This window comes from Cryptomeria japonica, chromosome 4 (assembly GCF_030272615.1).
Source record: "Cryptomeria japonica chromosome 4, Sugi_1.0, whole genome shotgun sequence".
NCBI classification, from domain to species: Eukaryota; Viridiplantae; Streptophyta; class Pinopsida; order Cupressales; family Cupressaceae; genus Cryptomeria; species Cryptomeria japonica.
In genome coordinates, this window is record NC_081408.1 from 264,076,659 (window position 1) to 264,093,423 (window position 16,765).

The window sequence follows — 16,765 nt, forward strand, 5'->3', positions numbered from 1 at the left end:
TGTCACTTCTTTCATATGATAAGGCAGCGTTGTACTTATTGATTGGTGACTCGGTTTTCTTAGATTTGATAGTCGGCTATGAAGATCAGCATGTAAGGGACTTCATTTGTTACATGGCTCAACAAAACATTTACTTAGCAACCTTTAATGAAGGCACATTAATTTGTGGAAATATAGGTGAAGTTACAACAACTGTTTGGAGGTCTTGGAAAAGTATTCAACACACTTTACTTGTTGGAAATTGGCTCATTGATGGTTGGTAGTACTTGTGGCTTCAATTGGAGTGAAGTTCTTAGCTGGTTAGATGATGTTCAGGTTCACAACAGCAATATAATGAGTATTGACATGATGGATGGATATGACAGTGCAAAGATTTGGGATCTTAGTATTGACATGTGTGGTGTATTTCTTCAATGGATCCATGATGAGTTGTTTCACTTTGGGTATACAAATGTTTATATCAAAGTAGCGCAGCGGTTGGGTGAAGTAACGTTTATCAGATTGATATGGGATCCAGTGAATTGATTCTCAACGTGCAGATGCAGATTGCTTGAGGGCAAGCAATCTTCGGGAAGGGAAGATTGTAATGTCCCCTTTTCTAGGTGACATGAGATGAGCAGGGGTTGACCTACCATTCAAGTTCCCGTAGGTCAACAACATGGTTAGGGGACTCATTCTGAGGGTCATGGAGCTTTCCAGGGGCTCTGTGAACAGTTTCGGACCTTCAGACGAGGTCTCCTATTTTTTAGGGAGAACTGGCAGTTGACTGAATGACCACTTGGGGGACCAAGGAGCAGAGCAGGATCTTTTTGAGTAGTTACAGGTGTTTGGAGAGAGGTTCCTACTTTTTAGGGAGATTCCCTACTTTTTAGGAGGTTGTGGCAGTTTCCATATTTGAGGTTCCATGGGACCATACCATGGTTTCAGTTTTAGGAAGATTGGGTGTGTTTCCTAGTTTTTAGGAGCATCCCTAGATTTTAGAGATGGGATTGCCAGTTGGCCCATCTTGTCCGGCATCAGTCACAGACAGGTGACAAAGTTAGATTCATGTTTGGTTGGTTATTTTGGGCTATTATTGGATCTATGGAAATATTTTAATATATTTAAATATTTCCTAAGTTAGTGTTTAAATAAATTAAAATAAGGCTATGTATATAGCCATTTTGGAGTAATAAGGGGTTTTTGGCTTCATCTAGTTTGATATGCCTATGTGTTATAGCTCATTGGAAAGGTCTTGAACTTTGCTACATGATTCTCACCTCCCAGAGTCTTTTTGGATGCTTGAAGCTATTTATTCGCAATAAAGTGATATTTTTCTATAGTTTGACGCCATAATTGGTAAAGTGTCACTTTAATTATAAAGCGCAAGCTTTATTATTCTTTAGGGTTCGACTTGCAAAGGGCAAGGAGTTATAAGGAGATGAAAACCTAATTGATAGTATCTTTGATCATTTTGAAACTTGTGAATTTGGGAATTGCTCTGGAAGAGTGATTTTGGTCTAGGATGCAAACCCCAGGTCTGAGCTTGCTGGGACGTAGCCCTCAGCAGGAGTTGACAGTGGATTTATCCAGGATTGCACAGAGATTGTCAGAGGTAGAAGACACACATCTTCTTGTCTTGAAGATTCAACGTGCATATTGGGGGTTTCAACAAGGCGGCTAGTCTATTTCAGTTGGCACGTGATTTGCAGCAGCTTCCACGCCTCCTTTGCAACCACGCCTTGTTTGTATGTTGGCTTGAAGGGTTGTATTCAGCTTATTCGGTCTTCCTTGTTCGTTGCCAGTAATATTCCTCCATCTGGCATCAATCCAAATTGAGAACAACTCCAAATAAATGTATGGATTCTTGCTGAATACAAAACTAGGTTATTTGCCTGGTATGATTTGCAGTATTTTCAGATTGCTTAAGTGTTCTTACATATGAACATTGTTTACTGTTTTACTTCACAGTTGTTGCTATTTATCAATTACTTTACTTATAACATCAAAACCCAAAAAGAAACAATCCCTTTCTGCAACTTCTGTCTATTCTATAAGATCACCGGAAAATTACAAAATATAGTATGTTTAATTAAGAATTTACAGCAGCAACAGCAAAAGGATCCATTTGGGATCTTTCAACTGTACGAAGATCTCTTCGTATAAAAGAACAGGCCGAGCGGAGATGACGGCTAAGAGAGGTTGTTGACTCGAAGTGCCCTGAGAAACGTAGCAGAAGTTGGAGTCATAGTCGAGAGAGACAAAGGTTGTGTACGTGGAAGGAGTTGGCGGAGGTCGCCAGGAACCTACCACTTCCAGACGTAGTAGAGGAAAATCTCGCCAACCAGGCCCCACACTCGACGTCGAGTGAAGAAGACTCTGGAGCCGAGTCGCAGAGCAACCCGTCAAAGTATTATGAACAAGGAGAGGAGGCAGTACGAGACCTGCACGAAGAGGTCGCCAATATTTTTGAAGCAACATTATCCGGCATCAGGAATTTGTCCTTGTCAGAGGAAACCAAAATAGGAGGGTCAGATCCAGAAACCCCGGGAAGGAGGGACTATTGTTCCTTCCAGACACATAATGCCTTCCGGGCATATAGTAACTTCCAAGTGTTGCATAAAACCCTCCAAACAAAAACAAAGGTACACACCCCGGAGAAAAAGAAGCTTCCAAAATTCATGGGCGACGGGTCGGAGGATCCCGTACAACATTGTAAGACATGCATGACCATTTGGGAGGCAAATGGCCAGGACGACCAGGTTTACTGGTTGAAGGCATTTCCAGCCACTCTGCGAGGAATAGTAATTGATTGGTATACAGACCTAGATGCCCAGTATAAAACGTCCTGGAACAATTTGAAGAAGGCTTTCCAAGAGGAGTTCAAACTCCTACGGGATGACAATGAAATTGTGGCAAAGATTTACAATACCAAGCAGGGAAAAAGTGAAAGTGTGCGAGCATATAATAGAAGGCTGAGGGAACTGCTCAACAAAATGGAGAACCAATCGGCTGATGGCCTCAAGAAGAGATGGTTTGTTGAAGGACCGGTACCATCTCTCAGACGGAAGATGAAGGTGGTCCCTCTGCCCTCGTATGACGAAGCATACAACCGTGCGATGGATATTGAAAGTGAAAATAAGACATCCCGAGGGAAGCATCGGGTGAGCAATGGTCACAGTACGGATGAAGACAACGATGGGTAGTCCAAAATTGTGCAAGCCCTCCGAAGGGATATGATGAGGATGATGAAAGAACTAAAGGTTGACAAAGAAAGTGGCAAAGAAGGAAAGGAACTATGGTGCACCGACTGCAAAACAGAAGGGCACACTAAGGGGAGTTGCCCTCATAAAGCTTTCTATGACATATGCCAAGTAATGCGACATTCCATTAAGGAATGCACGTACAACTTGAAAGCACGGAGTACACAAGTGCTCTACGCCCAACCCAACCAAGTCACACCACCAGCGACACCTCCGAAGCCGACAGCAAACTCTGACGCCTCTCCTGGAGGGTACCGAAACAACCAGCGGGGTAACAACAAGCCCAATAATAACACGCCGAGGAGTAGAATTCAATACGACACAAAGGGACGACCCATGATCCAATGCCGGAAATGCAACGAATGGGGTCACTTTGCACGGGAATGTCAAAATGGAGATGACGCAAGAAGTTTGTTGTGCAAATGGTGCAGTCCGGGGAATCATGAGGACACAAAGTGTCCAAAGCAAAAAGGGGTGAATATGCTGGAGGTAGAAGAACCGGAGTAAGGCATACTGGCAATCACAAGATTGCAAAACAAGAAAGCCATGTATCCTGACCCTTGCACGGAGAAGGAAAGACTCCAGGAAGCCAGGGAAGATATTGAGCGGGTGATGGCAGAAGAACGGAGGGCCTTGCACCCGGCTGCCAGTACCCCACTTCGGTCAGGACCAGAGAAAACTATCATTAAGCAGATATTACAGACCACCATACCCGTACGGGTATTCGACCTTCCAAAGACCATGCCATAGTTGAGGATGACCCTGACAAATGCAGTCGGCGACATCACCGTCGGCTAGGAACACCGGACGGCAACAGAACCACCTAGTGCGGCTCCAATGAAGGAACCTGGTACGGATGCCATGGACCCTATGTTGCTCACAGTAAGCATTGGATAGAAACCTGTCGTGGTGGAGATGGACATGATGGGACAAAAGCTCACAAACACCATTGTGGATGGCGGGTATGGAGTCAACGTGCTACCAGAAGAAACTTGGAGAGGTCTAGGCAAACCTACCCTCTGGCCACCAACATTTCATCTTGTCAGTGCGGATCAGCACAGCATCAAACCCCTCAGGACTCTCATGGCACAAAAGGTGGTGATCGGGACACAACAATTCCTCCTGGACTTCGTATTCATTCCACTGGAGAGAAAAACGTACAATGCCCTCCTGGGAAGGGGATGGTTGATCATGGCTAGAACCAATCATAACTGGAAGAAGAATACACTCTCAATCGAGAGTGAAGGTCATAAGTATGTGATTGATCTGAGGAATCAATCCGTCAGTGAAGAGCTTGCGTCGTCTAACTCCGACTCGAAGGACTCAACTAGATGGGAGTGGGGTTCCGAAGAAGACAGAGGAGGGAGGGAACCCAACGAAGGAGTGCTGGAACTGGATGGATGCTCTGAAGATGGAACTAGTTCCCTAGCTGGACTCTTCCATTGGCAGATGGAGGACTACGAGGTTTTCCACCTAGAGTGCCACATGCTGCAAATATGCGAGATTGGGGAATCAAGTGGCGGTATGGAAGAACAGTCATTTCCCCTGGAGTACAGTAGGTACCAGGAGGGAATGGCATGGGTGGATGACACGCCAGCCCACCAATTTGAACGAGACAAACCCATCAAGTACGAGGAAAGGGATGTGAAAAAAGTTAATCTAGGCAAGGACGAGGACCCGCAGGTGATACTCGTACGGGATGACTGGAACCCCTACTGAAGGCGGCGACTTTCAGGATATTTCTGGAATACAAGGACGTCTTTGCCTGGACCTAAAAGGACTTGAAGGGGGTACCATCGGAATTGTGCGTACATCGCATAACCCTCGTACCAGGAGCCCAACCCGTACGGAGGAGACCGTACAGGATGAACAAGAACTACATGGCCAAGGTGAATGAGGAAATCAACAAAATGTTGGAAGCTGGGAGGATCATATTCAAAGTGGAAACCAGTGATTGGGTTTCCCCAATAGTCATTTCTCTCAAGAAGGAAGCTAATCAGATAAGGATATGCGTGGGCTTTAGGTACCTAAACGCAGTAACAATCAAAGATTCATTCCCAATCCCATTCACTGACAGCATTCTAGAAGAAGTAACTGGGCATGAGATATACACATTTCTGGATGGGTTTTCGGGATACAATCAGATAAGTATTGCGGAAGAAGATAAGCTATAGACCACATTCGTGGTGGAGGAGGGGGTGTACGCCTACGATCGCATGCCCTTCGGGCTATGTAATGCACCGACAACCTTTCAAAGAATAATTTTACACATTTTTGACAAAATGTTTGTAGGAAATTTCAGGGCATTCTTGGATGATTGGTCGATTTTCAATGATCAGGACACCCATCTAAAGGCACTCGGAGAATGTATGGAGAGGTGTCGGAAAGCTAGACTGGCTCTTAACCCAAGGAAGTGCAGGTTTATGGTACCGCAAGGGAAGCTTCTCGACCACATTGTTTGTAAAGAAGGTCTGAAGACAAGACCCAAATAAGATAGGAGTGATTTTCAACATGGAGAATCCAACGAATGTGACAAGGGTGAAGTCATTTTTGGGCCATGTTGGCTACTACCAGAGATTTATCAAACGCTTTGCACAAGTCTCCTGGCCCCTAGATAAGCTGACAAGGAAAGGGGAGTCATTCGTATGGGGTACGGAGCAGGAAGAAGCCTTCAAAGAATTGAAAGATCGGCCGGTAAGTGCACCAATACTGGTATACCCGGATTGGAATAAGGAGTTTCATGTACACATCGATGCCTCCAACTTCACGATTGGTGCCACCCTCACACAAGTAGGGACGCAAGGACTGGAACATTCCATTTTCTTTGCCAGCCAACTTTTGTCAAGGGCTGAACGAAACTAATGCACAACGGAGAGGGAGGCACTCGGGATGGTGTATGTGGTACAAAAGTTTCGCCACTACCTATTGGGTACTCCGTTCACATTTTACGTGGACCATCAGGCACTAATGTATCTGATAAATAAACCAATTATTCAGGGTCGGGTAAGTAGATGGCTAGTACTCCTGCAAGAGTTTACCTTCACCATTATTGTTCGGCCAGGCAAGTCCCATGTGATAGTTGACCAACTATCAAGGATCAGATTAGGAGAACCGGCCGAAGGGGTGAACGAGGACTTCCCAAATGCACACTTGTTCTAGATTGCAGTACTACCATCGTGGTACGAGAAGATCGGCCAGTACCTCTCCATTTCCACATTCCCAAAGGAGAATCCCCGGAGGGAACAGCGGAAGCTGGCACTGAAGAGTAAGACTTTCCAGCTAATCAATGGCCTGTTATATAAGATGGGCCCGGACCAAATCTTGAGGAGATGTGTTATGGAGGAAGAAATCCCCAATGTGTTGAAGGAAGCACATGACGGGTTAGCAGGCAGACATATGGGACTAGATGCAATTGCCAGGAAAGTACTTCTGGCAGGTCTGTGGTGGCCAACTCTACATACTGACGCCCGAGAGTGGGTGGTTGGGTGTGACACTTGCCAACGTGCACGAAAACCACTCAAGCGGGACTTAATGCCCCTCTTCCCCTCGCAGTCGTAGGAGCTATTCGAACGGTGGGTTCTGGACTTTGTAGGACCCTTGAAGCTGAGTAGCATGCACAAGTGCAAATATATTGTAGTAGCTATGGAATACCTCACCAAGTGGGCAGAAGCGAGAGCCCTGCCAGATAACACGGCTTTGAGTACGACACGGTTCTTGTATGAACAGATCGTCACGAGGTATGGGATACCCCTTCAAATCACCAATAACAGGGGAGTGCACTTTGTCAACCAATTAATCCGTACAATGACCGTAGAGTTCAAAATCTTTCACAATCTCTCTAGTCCGTACTACCCCCGAGCTAAAGGACAGGCAGAAGCAACCAACAAGTTGTTGGCGTCAATAATTTACAAATCGTGTGGGGTGGAGTGGGAATACTGGGAGGAAAGGCTACCAGCCATACTGTGGGCTTACCACACGACCTACAAGGTCACCACGGGGCATACCCCATTCCAGCTCATGTACGGGCAAGAGGCAGTGGTACCAGCCGAGTACAGCGTACCTAGCCTCCGAGTGGCGGTGGATAATAGACTCGGTGATGAAGAAAGCTTGAGTGCAAGGCTTGACAGCCTGATGAAACTGGACGAACGGAGAATAATGGCACAATGGGCAACAGAGGTAGCACAACGACGACAGAAGTGCTGGCATGACAAGCACCTACGACGGGTCAACTTCCGGCCAGGGCAGTTGGTTCTGAAGTATAACAGCCGGAACGAACTCCGATCGAGGAAGTTTAAAGTTCATTGACTTAGACCCTATAAGATTAGAGAGGTCGGCGAGAACGGGGCAGTGAAGCTATCTACTCTGGATAACAATCCAATCAGGGACCCAGTGAATGTTTCAAAGCTGAAAATCTACAAAGAATGGAACAAACCTGTGATTGGGATTAACATGCTGGGATACGCTACCAAAGGGCACTGGACCATTGGCCAAAGCAAGGAAGTCGACGAAGACCCGGTGGTAAAAGAAGAACCCTACCGGAGGGATGAAGAGTGGGCAAAGCCTTTTGCAGCCATGGAAGAGAGGCTTGTGCCAAAGCAGGTGGAAGGTGTTGTGGTTCCCAGGAACCACAAGCACCTCACAAACGCGTATTTTGGGGAGCCAACTGTATGGGTGCGGGTTTCAGGACATTGGAAGAAGCGGGCCCCATATGAAGGTCTTTGAGAAGGGTACGTAGCATACGATATCGATGAAGAGGCTGAAGCCCGAAGGAACGTCGAGAGGGCAAATAAAGAGAAGGAACCTGTAGACCTGGAGGCAGAACTTGACTTAGAGGAGTACGGGGTAACCCTAGGTCCCTGTTTAAAAATGGTGCTGAAAACAGAAGACTTATTCATCATCGCCTCCTGACCTGGCGAAGCAAAAGCCGGACCCAATTCATTATACTGGGTGATCCCTAACCCCGCGAGACCAATGGAGGTTGACGGAGAGAGAGTAAAATGGTACCAACAGTACGGAGGTCACTACATTGACGGTCGATATAAGGGGGTGGGACTCGCTCCGTTAGTTGACAAGATATGGGACTTGGAGTAGGTGGGGTCGTATTGTGCACAAGAATGCTATAGGAGGTTGTCGCACGTTTGTATGTGGTTGCACGATTCAAAGATAAAGCTAAAGACCCAAAATGACCCCTCAGGAATGAAGAGGAGCAGAGGAGACGAGGACGCCGACCAAGGGTCAAATAAAAGGTGGAAGGCAGTCAGGACGAGTGGCAAGGGAAGAGCAAGGAAGAAATATAGCACCCGAACAACAAGGAGGAAACTAAGGGGGCGGAAAGATCATTCAGCAACATTGGTAGAGGCAATAAGCTACCATGTGGACCACAAAGGGCCGTCTAAACGATGCAACCTAACCTCGGGATACCTTGGTAAATTGAAGGTACGAAGAATTACATTTAAAAAGTGTTGTCAAATAAAAGAATTAAAACAATTGTTAAGAAAGGGGGTATTAAAAGTTGGGAAAGGGAAGTATATGGAAGGGAGAAAAAGGTCAAGGTTAACAAATATTAAAAAATTAAAGTGTAAAGCGGAAGTGATGGAAGTAGGAAAAAAACACACTTAATAAAAAGGCACTTATTTTATATAAAATTAATGAAGCATTTATGACTAACCCTAACCCTGACAAAAACAAGTGATTATAAAGACCCCCAAGAAGCCCATTTGTATACATCTCAGAGACGGAATCGAATTAGACTTGGCAGCAGGATGGAATCGAGAAGAAGAGGACAGCAATCCGTACGGCCAAGCACAGAGGAGAAATTAAGTTCATACAACATACGGACTGATCGTACGGATCAGCGTGGGGAGGCGTGGAAGGAACCATTGGTTAATCCGTACGGCGTACGGATTGTGCGTACGGACGTGGCGGAGGCAAGCAAGGTGCAACGGAACATCTCATACGGTGTACTGCGACAACAACACAAGGCAACATACGGTGTACGACAATCACACCTAACCCGTACGGTTTGTGTTGATCTCAACGAACCAATCAATTCACAGTACATTGTACGGCAATCACAGCAGAATAGTCCGTACAGGGTACATTGAAGACCGTATAGCGAGTTAAGAAGCCTATACAACAACTTACGACTACTGACGCAAAGAAGGGGAGGATTGTACGAACATGAAGAAGACCGTACGGTACCGTACGAAGGCCGACACAGGGAAGTCCGTACACGCAAGGAACAGACACATAAAAATTGAAAGCGTTTGTTGGAAAATTTGTGCCATCCGTACAGAATTATCTGCAAAGTTTGCAAAAGTTGAAGAGGTTGTACAGTCAGAAGAGGGAAGTGTACGGACCAATCCATATGGTGGAGAGGCAATAGCCAGTACAATGGTTAGTACAAATTGGCGGAGCACACTTGCAGACCGTTATAATAACGGTCAAGGATGGGACAAAGACAGGAAAACAGGCCAAAGCAATTGCAATGCAACCATGACAGCTACAGATCCAGCCAGCGGCAGCAAGAAGGCCAAAATCAAGCCAAAAGTGCAGAAGGATCCAGAGGGAGTCACGGCGGAGAATGTAGCCTTTGAGAGTGTGACTGGCAACGAATGTCCTACCTGGTGGGAGGAAACTTCCCCCGACCATGTGATAAAGGACTCCCTCAGAAAAGCTTAGGTAGACCATGCCATCCAAATGCCGACATTCAACATTAAGGATTTTGAGCCCGTGCTACGGACTATGGTATCCGGATACAACCGCTAGGAAAGGGCTTCCATCATTTAGTTCCAGGGCTGCACGGTACGAGTTTCATTCAAACCGGAAGATTTCAGGAGGGTATTTGGCATACCTGAGAAGGGGGCATCGGCAGCGAAACCAGGCAAGAAGCTCACCAAGGAAAAAAAGAAGTGGCTGCTGAATTTGGTATGCAGGGATGACCTCACAGAGGAGCAATGGAAAAGTGTCTAGTCTGATAGTAGGGGGTTGAAGCGTGTGTTTATCGCACCAGGAGAACGGAGAATGTTGATGGACTTGGTAAAAAATCGCCTCACGGGAGCCAGTCATGCATCCGACATAGCCGTCTGGATGATAGGGTTAATGAATGGGATTAAGTGTGGCAAAGTGTACAACTGGGGACAACTTTTGGCGGAAAGAATTCATGATTTCCTCTAGCTGGAACACAAGACATTTTACATGTGCCACCATGCCATCAGCCTATTTCTGGATGCCATACGCCTGCAAGTACCGCTAGAAATGTGGGGGACTTTCGAACTGCGCGGAAGGGTGGAACCTAATAAGCCCACCATGTACCATTATGCCCATCTGGACACGCTTGGGGACACCGCGCAAAGAGGAGGAAGCTGGATGTGTCTGTGGAGGTTGAAGATGACAGCAGTACCGAAGATTTCGAGGAAGAGGCCGAAGAGACTGAGGAGCAGGAAAGTGGCGATGAGGGGTTCCATATGGCACCACACCTAGCAGGAGAGGATGAAGGGGAAGTGGAATCGCAGCAACGGGAAGAGGAGGAAGAGGAAGAGCATATGTTACTTCAACATGAAAAGAAAACATATAATCCAAGATGGGGTTAGAAAATAATTTAACAAGAATAGAAAAACTTAAATGCCAAAGACAACCATGAACTACAATAGACATTAATTTCTTAAAGGTCTACAAAAAAAATTCCTTATACATTCAAGTTTTCAACAAAGACACTCGAATCTTTAAATATTCCTCTATAGAAAACTATAATTAGCAGAACTTCTTGACAAGCTCATGGTTTCCTATATGCAAATAAGTTGTAAGGAAAAGTAAAATAGGAAAGTTATTGAATTCCTTACATCGGCTTCAGCATAAAGACTTGCTGCAAGAGTAATTCCACCACCTTTATCATTTGGGATATCACAAACAAGGTCACCCCAACCACAAAGTGCATTTGCACAATTCACCAAAGACTCTTGCTTTACCTCTCCTCCTTCAATAGCATATACCATTTTATATGTCTCCACACTTTTCCTAAGCACATTATGTTCTGTTAAGACAAGCCCAATCAAGATATGGAAAAATAACAAAACATCATAACATTTACAATTTTTTTTCTTTCTAAGTGGAATTATTATAGACTTTAGTCAATCCATTTTTCTATCTTGAGATAAAACTTAAACTTGCTTTCTTAAGGATAGTTTATTGTGTTGCTCATACTTTCACACAATAGGGTTAAAGAGAATCTGCAACAAAAAACATGTCATATAAAATAATGCTATGGGGAAATTTCCTTCAACAAAATAAAGCAATAGATTACAAAATGAGTTGAATTCCTTATCATCTGAGCCCCAAATGAGTGTGAAGTCTTTCTATTATATATGCCATATGTCACCGAAAATCTCAAATCTTTTTGTTTCAGTCTATAAATCTTTATGTAATCAAGCTATTATACACCTCCCACTTGATACCTGAACCTGGTAGAGAAAGATGAGGCTATGAACTAATCAGGGAATGATCAGCACATTAAGTGAAATTTTCAATCCACGATATGATTGTGCTAGAGTAAGATACAGAGCTCGTAGCCATTGCCAGAGGAAGTACTAATCAGGTACAAAATACGTCTAAGAAAAAAACAAAGTAATTGTCATCAAACATAAGGTACTTCTTACATTGGTTCTACTGCCATTTCAAAAATATTACAACAGGACAGCCTACAAAACCCATGCATGAAGAAACATAGAATATAAGACACTCATTGACATAATAAGGTTCTTAGCTCATAGCTAAAGGATGGCAGTCATCAACCTTAAGAGTTGATGAACTCAAAAAACTGCTAAAACAAAGCAGGCAGTCCCAATCCAGACCTAAGAAAGCTTTGTGAAAGACTCATTGTTAAAAAAATTAGAAGAGAACACATAATGAAACCCATGCAAGAAGGAAAATAATCCATAACACTGGCATTTACACATAAAGCCTCTTAAATCATAGGTAAATGATGACACTCAACAACCTTAAGAGCTAACAAGAATCAAAAACAACTTGTAAGACAATGTGAGCAATCCCAATTCAGACCTAAAAAGGGTTTATCCAAGATTCAATATAAAAGACTGGTGGCAGTCCTTCATGCCATCTATGATTTGGTACTAATAAGAACATATGCCTTGTCTACCATACTGCATGTCTTCAAACCACTGTATCCATGATTCAAACACTTTTTAAAGTTACATAAGTAAATCATGAAAGCTCACATGAGCAAAATACAAAACATTCTTGGTCATTCCTATTTATTTTTTAGCACCTTACCCTATTAAATAAAATTAGTAAATGACAGATAAAATGGCAAGTTAGATACCTCCTCAAGTACTTGTTACCCTAGATATATCATGGAAACAAAGTACCCTTTTTGTTATGCCCAATATGAAAGTGGTAGTTTCCATCATTTGTTGCATTCTAATTGCACTCTTAATAAGCATTCTACAAATCTTTTTCATAGATTATTATGGATAAAAGTGTAATCTATATAATAATGCCATCTAATCAAGAGTCTGGGAAATTCAATTGTATTTTGTATACTCTTCCCGAAAATAATACTGTGCAATTTACTATTGACAGGATGTTTTGACTCCTCCAGAATACTTTACCATCCTAAATTTCAAAAAAATTGAACCTGAGATTAAACACAAGCATAGCAATCTCCTAGAATAATCAAGCTCCATGTCATGTAGATAAGTATAACTACCTGCAAAAGCTGGCAGCATGTATTGAAGCCTCATGCTGCATCTGAATGGCATCATATTTCTTTATACTGCCCTTAAAAGCACTGTCATTCCCCCAATAAGTAGCTTTCTTCACTGCACTAGACCACAATAGAAAAACCTCACCCTGCATAAATGTCTATTGGTGAGTTTTAAGGACAGTGACATTAGGTTTAAAGGAGAAAAAAGGAATGTTTATGCTCACTATAAAAATCATCACTAAAATTGTCATGAGATTGGCCACTTAGAAAACAATAATACCTTAATCCGGAATTCCATGCCAAACAGATGTATCTATGCCTGAATGCTCTAATGACTAAAACAATGCTTCCAAAAGCACATTATGCTGAATATATGTCTAGTGGTGCAATCAGTTCCTTTTTAAAGAGAAAAGGGCAAAAACGGTTGCTTTTATAGAGAAAAGCGTATTATGCCGAATATGCTGAATATGTCATCAAACACAAGGGCAAAAACAGTTACTTTTATAGTGAAAAGGGCAAAAATCAGCATACAGTATAAGTTCCTCTCATACCTCAAAACTCTACACAAGATATCCAATGTAAGTACAACCACAAACATGAAAAGAACAAATGGCTGTAATTATCCAATATAAGTACAACCACAAACATGAAAAGAACAAATGGCTCTAATTAGGCTTTATTCAAATCTGAATACTTGCAAAAAAAACTTTGCCCTAATATATGATTTGTTACACTTAGGATGGCTTATCTACTCTTGCTACTGAGAGGTTTTCTAAACTATTGCTCCAACAAAAATAAGCCTTTTAGGTGGGTAAGGAATTAATCATAGGCTTGTGGCCAATTGTTGCTTCCAAATTAAACAACCACAATGTCTTGTTTTTTGTTGCTTTGAGCACTTCCACTTCTTTGAAGAATGATTTGAGTTATTGATTTGTATGCACCTCATCACTGTCTCATGATGGCTATGCTTTTCTCTCACAGGAATTATCATGATGAGAAAAATTGATGGGTTATTGTAGTGCCTTGCTACTTTAGGGAATTGGTGACATTTATGTACGCAATGGGATTTTTGCTAATGTTAAGTATATGCTTAATTGAAACAAGTAGTTTTCATTGCCAAATCACTAAAAAAAATGATGGTAAAATATTTTCCTGACTTGATGTAATGTCCCCCATTTATAGCAGAAATAATTAATATAAATTTTGCCATATAATATGTTAAATCATGTTAAAATTATATTATACTATATTACATTGATATAAAAAAAGATATCATATTATCAATTTACATTGAATGATGTTATTATGTTAATAATGTACATTAATTTACATTTATATATTGAATAATGTTATTATATTAATAATATACATTGTATTAAAATGGTGTAACAATATATATATTAATAATATACATTATAAACATTAACAATATGGAGTTATGCCATTTTATTAAAATATATATTATATTTGTTGACTGGTCCCCGATAGCCATTCCTCTAAAACGATGGCTTGATTAAATGGAGGATCCCGTCAGGTGTGAGGGTAGCAACCCTTCAAAAATGGGTGCTACCAAATAGGAAGCATCGTGGCTTTCCACCACGATGGGGGGTTAGGATAAATACCTTCCCCCATGCCAATTTGGGGGGATAGCAAGCAAGGAATGGTAAAGTCTGCCAGCAGGGATAAAGATGGGTAAGTTCAGTGTCAGGTATGTATAAGCATGAATTTCCTGAGTTAGCATTAGAGTATATATCAGCCAGTATGATATACATATTTAAATTCAGATTTGTGCATCATTGAATATAAATTAAGATGTTCTTAATCAAGTCAATGACAGTTAATATCATATTAAGTTAAGAAGGTAAGTTTTATCTATTTATTCAAACAGCATTAAAATAACATAACAGTACTGCCAGACGTAACATATAAATATATATATCTGCACATAATCTCAGGAATACATAATACAATCAGATTCAGGTTATGCAAATTATGGTAATACTGCAAATTCTTATAAGGAATAACAAACTGATTATAATGAAATGATGATGAGTGGTTAATGCCAATACAAAGTAACACTAACAGGAAACTTTGATGACAATCCAATACACAGCACTGTTGAAATGTAATATAAAATGATAATTATGTCAGATGTAATTGACTATCATAACGTGATGGATTGAATAAATATAATAAATGGTTCATTGTAAAGAGGGACTCTCTTTTAAGTACGCCACTCCATAGTGGATGCCTAACACCTGCCACTTGGAGTCAAGAGGGATGAAGCATTTGCTCTTGGGCTTAAGAGAGAAGGTGGTTGTGATGAGGGGGAACGGTGATAGAACACCTTGCTGGGTATGCCACTCCATGATGGATGCCTAACACCTGCCATATGGAGCCAAGGGGGATATGGTATCTGCCCTTGGGCCTACGAGGATTTGTTTCTTGGACACCCTATCCAACTAGCCTACCCTAATGGGCTAAGGAAATTGACTTTCAATCTGACTTTATATAATAAACTGATTATACCCAACAAATTGTAATTCTAAACAGTAACTAATATAGCAGAATTGATATCATTAATATAATTTCAGTGGTATATGTTTCAGTTTTACAAGTATTATTTCATGTGCTCTCTAATCTTTGTTGCAGGAAATCAGTATACAAAGGTTATGCCCATAAAATTTAATAACCTATCTTTTAGATTTGGGCAAATTTAGGTTAATCTAAAGTATGACTAATTAGGGGACATTACACTTGATTAGATGATAGCTGGTTAGTTGCCACTGGTTTCTTGAAAGAGGATTCTACTAATTCCATGGTTATGGGCATCGCTAACGCATGTGCTTGGATCTCACACTAATGATAAAAGCAGTTTGTGGCATGACCAGATAGGATAAATGAGCTTCAGGATTATATATTATATGGCTAATAATGGTTTAGTCAAGTGCTTACCATCTATAGTAGTTGTAAATGATGGTTGTGAAGGTTGCATTTATTGTAAACATCACATGGACAGAATTGATTCAGCTAAATCTTGGAAGCCACATAAGCTAGTTCACACTGATATAATGGGTCTGATTCAAGTTCCTTCTCTTCCTAGGGACTGATATTTATTGAGTTTCACCGATGACTCAACTAGCAAATACAGGTTTGCTTCTTGAAAAGGAGAGATGAATCTCTTGGTTATTACATTAAGTTTAAAATACTAGTTGAGAAGCAAAGTGTTTTGTGTGACACAAATTTTAGAATAAATATTTGGGGAGAATTTGTAAATAGGGCCTTTGATTCCTTTCGCAAGATAAATGGCGCCCTTGTTTAAGTAGCAATTTGTAAGAACACCCCCTGTTCTAGACCAATTTTTTTGCTTTCGCCGCTATGAGTAATTTCATCAAACAGTTTGCTTGCATTGGTGCTTAGTAGTGTTTTCAGACTGTATTTTCTGATTTTACAAGATCATTTGAAAAACTTCCATAACATTCAAATAATGCACAGATCATTGTTTGAAGGTCAGCCATAACAATAATGCATTGAAGAAAGCCAAGTTCGCATTACATTGAGGTAATTACACAAAGTTATATCTGCTGTTCTGATCAGAAAGCCTCTGCTAACTAAAACAGTTTGCTAGCTTACATTGGACATCAATTAAAAACTCAAGACTACATTGAAAATTCATAATTGATTCTGACCTCACAGATGCTTTAGATTAATTGGGAATGTAATGGCATTAAGCACCAAGACTAAGTAAGCTCAAGCTACAAGGAGATTCACCAAAGCACTCAGGAATTCCTTCATCACCCAG

General features: G+C 41.7%; 1 protein-coding gene across 3 annotated transcripts in view; it reads right to left on the reverse strand.

The window, feature by feature from the left end:
• Positions 1-16,765, reverse strand: part of LOC131065578 (uncharacterized) — a 130,195-nt gene that overhangs the window by 71,988 nt on the left and 41,442 nt on the right. For 2 of the 3 annotated variants that reach the window (XM_058000141.2, XM_058000140.2), the window contains exons 3-4: positions 12,967-13,109; positions 11,084-11,258 (exon numbers count right to left, since the gene is read on the reverse strand). In XM_058000141.2, the coding sequence (XP_057856124.2) occupies positions 11,084-11,258; positions 12,967-13,109 (318 nt within the window). Of the gene's footprint in view, positions 1-11,083; positions 11,275-12,966; positions 13,110-16,765 lie in introns of those variants that run through there. The other variant, XM_058000142.2, reaches the window with a different exon arrangement.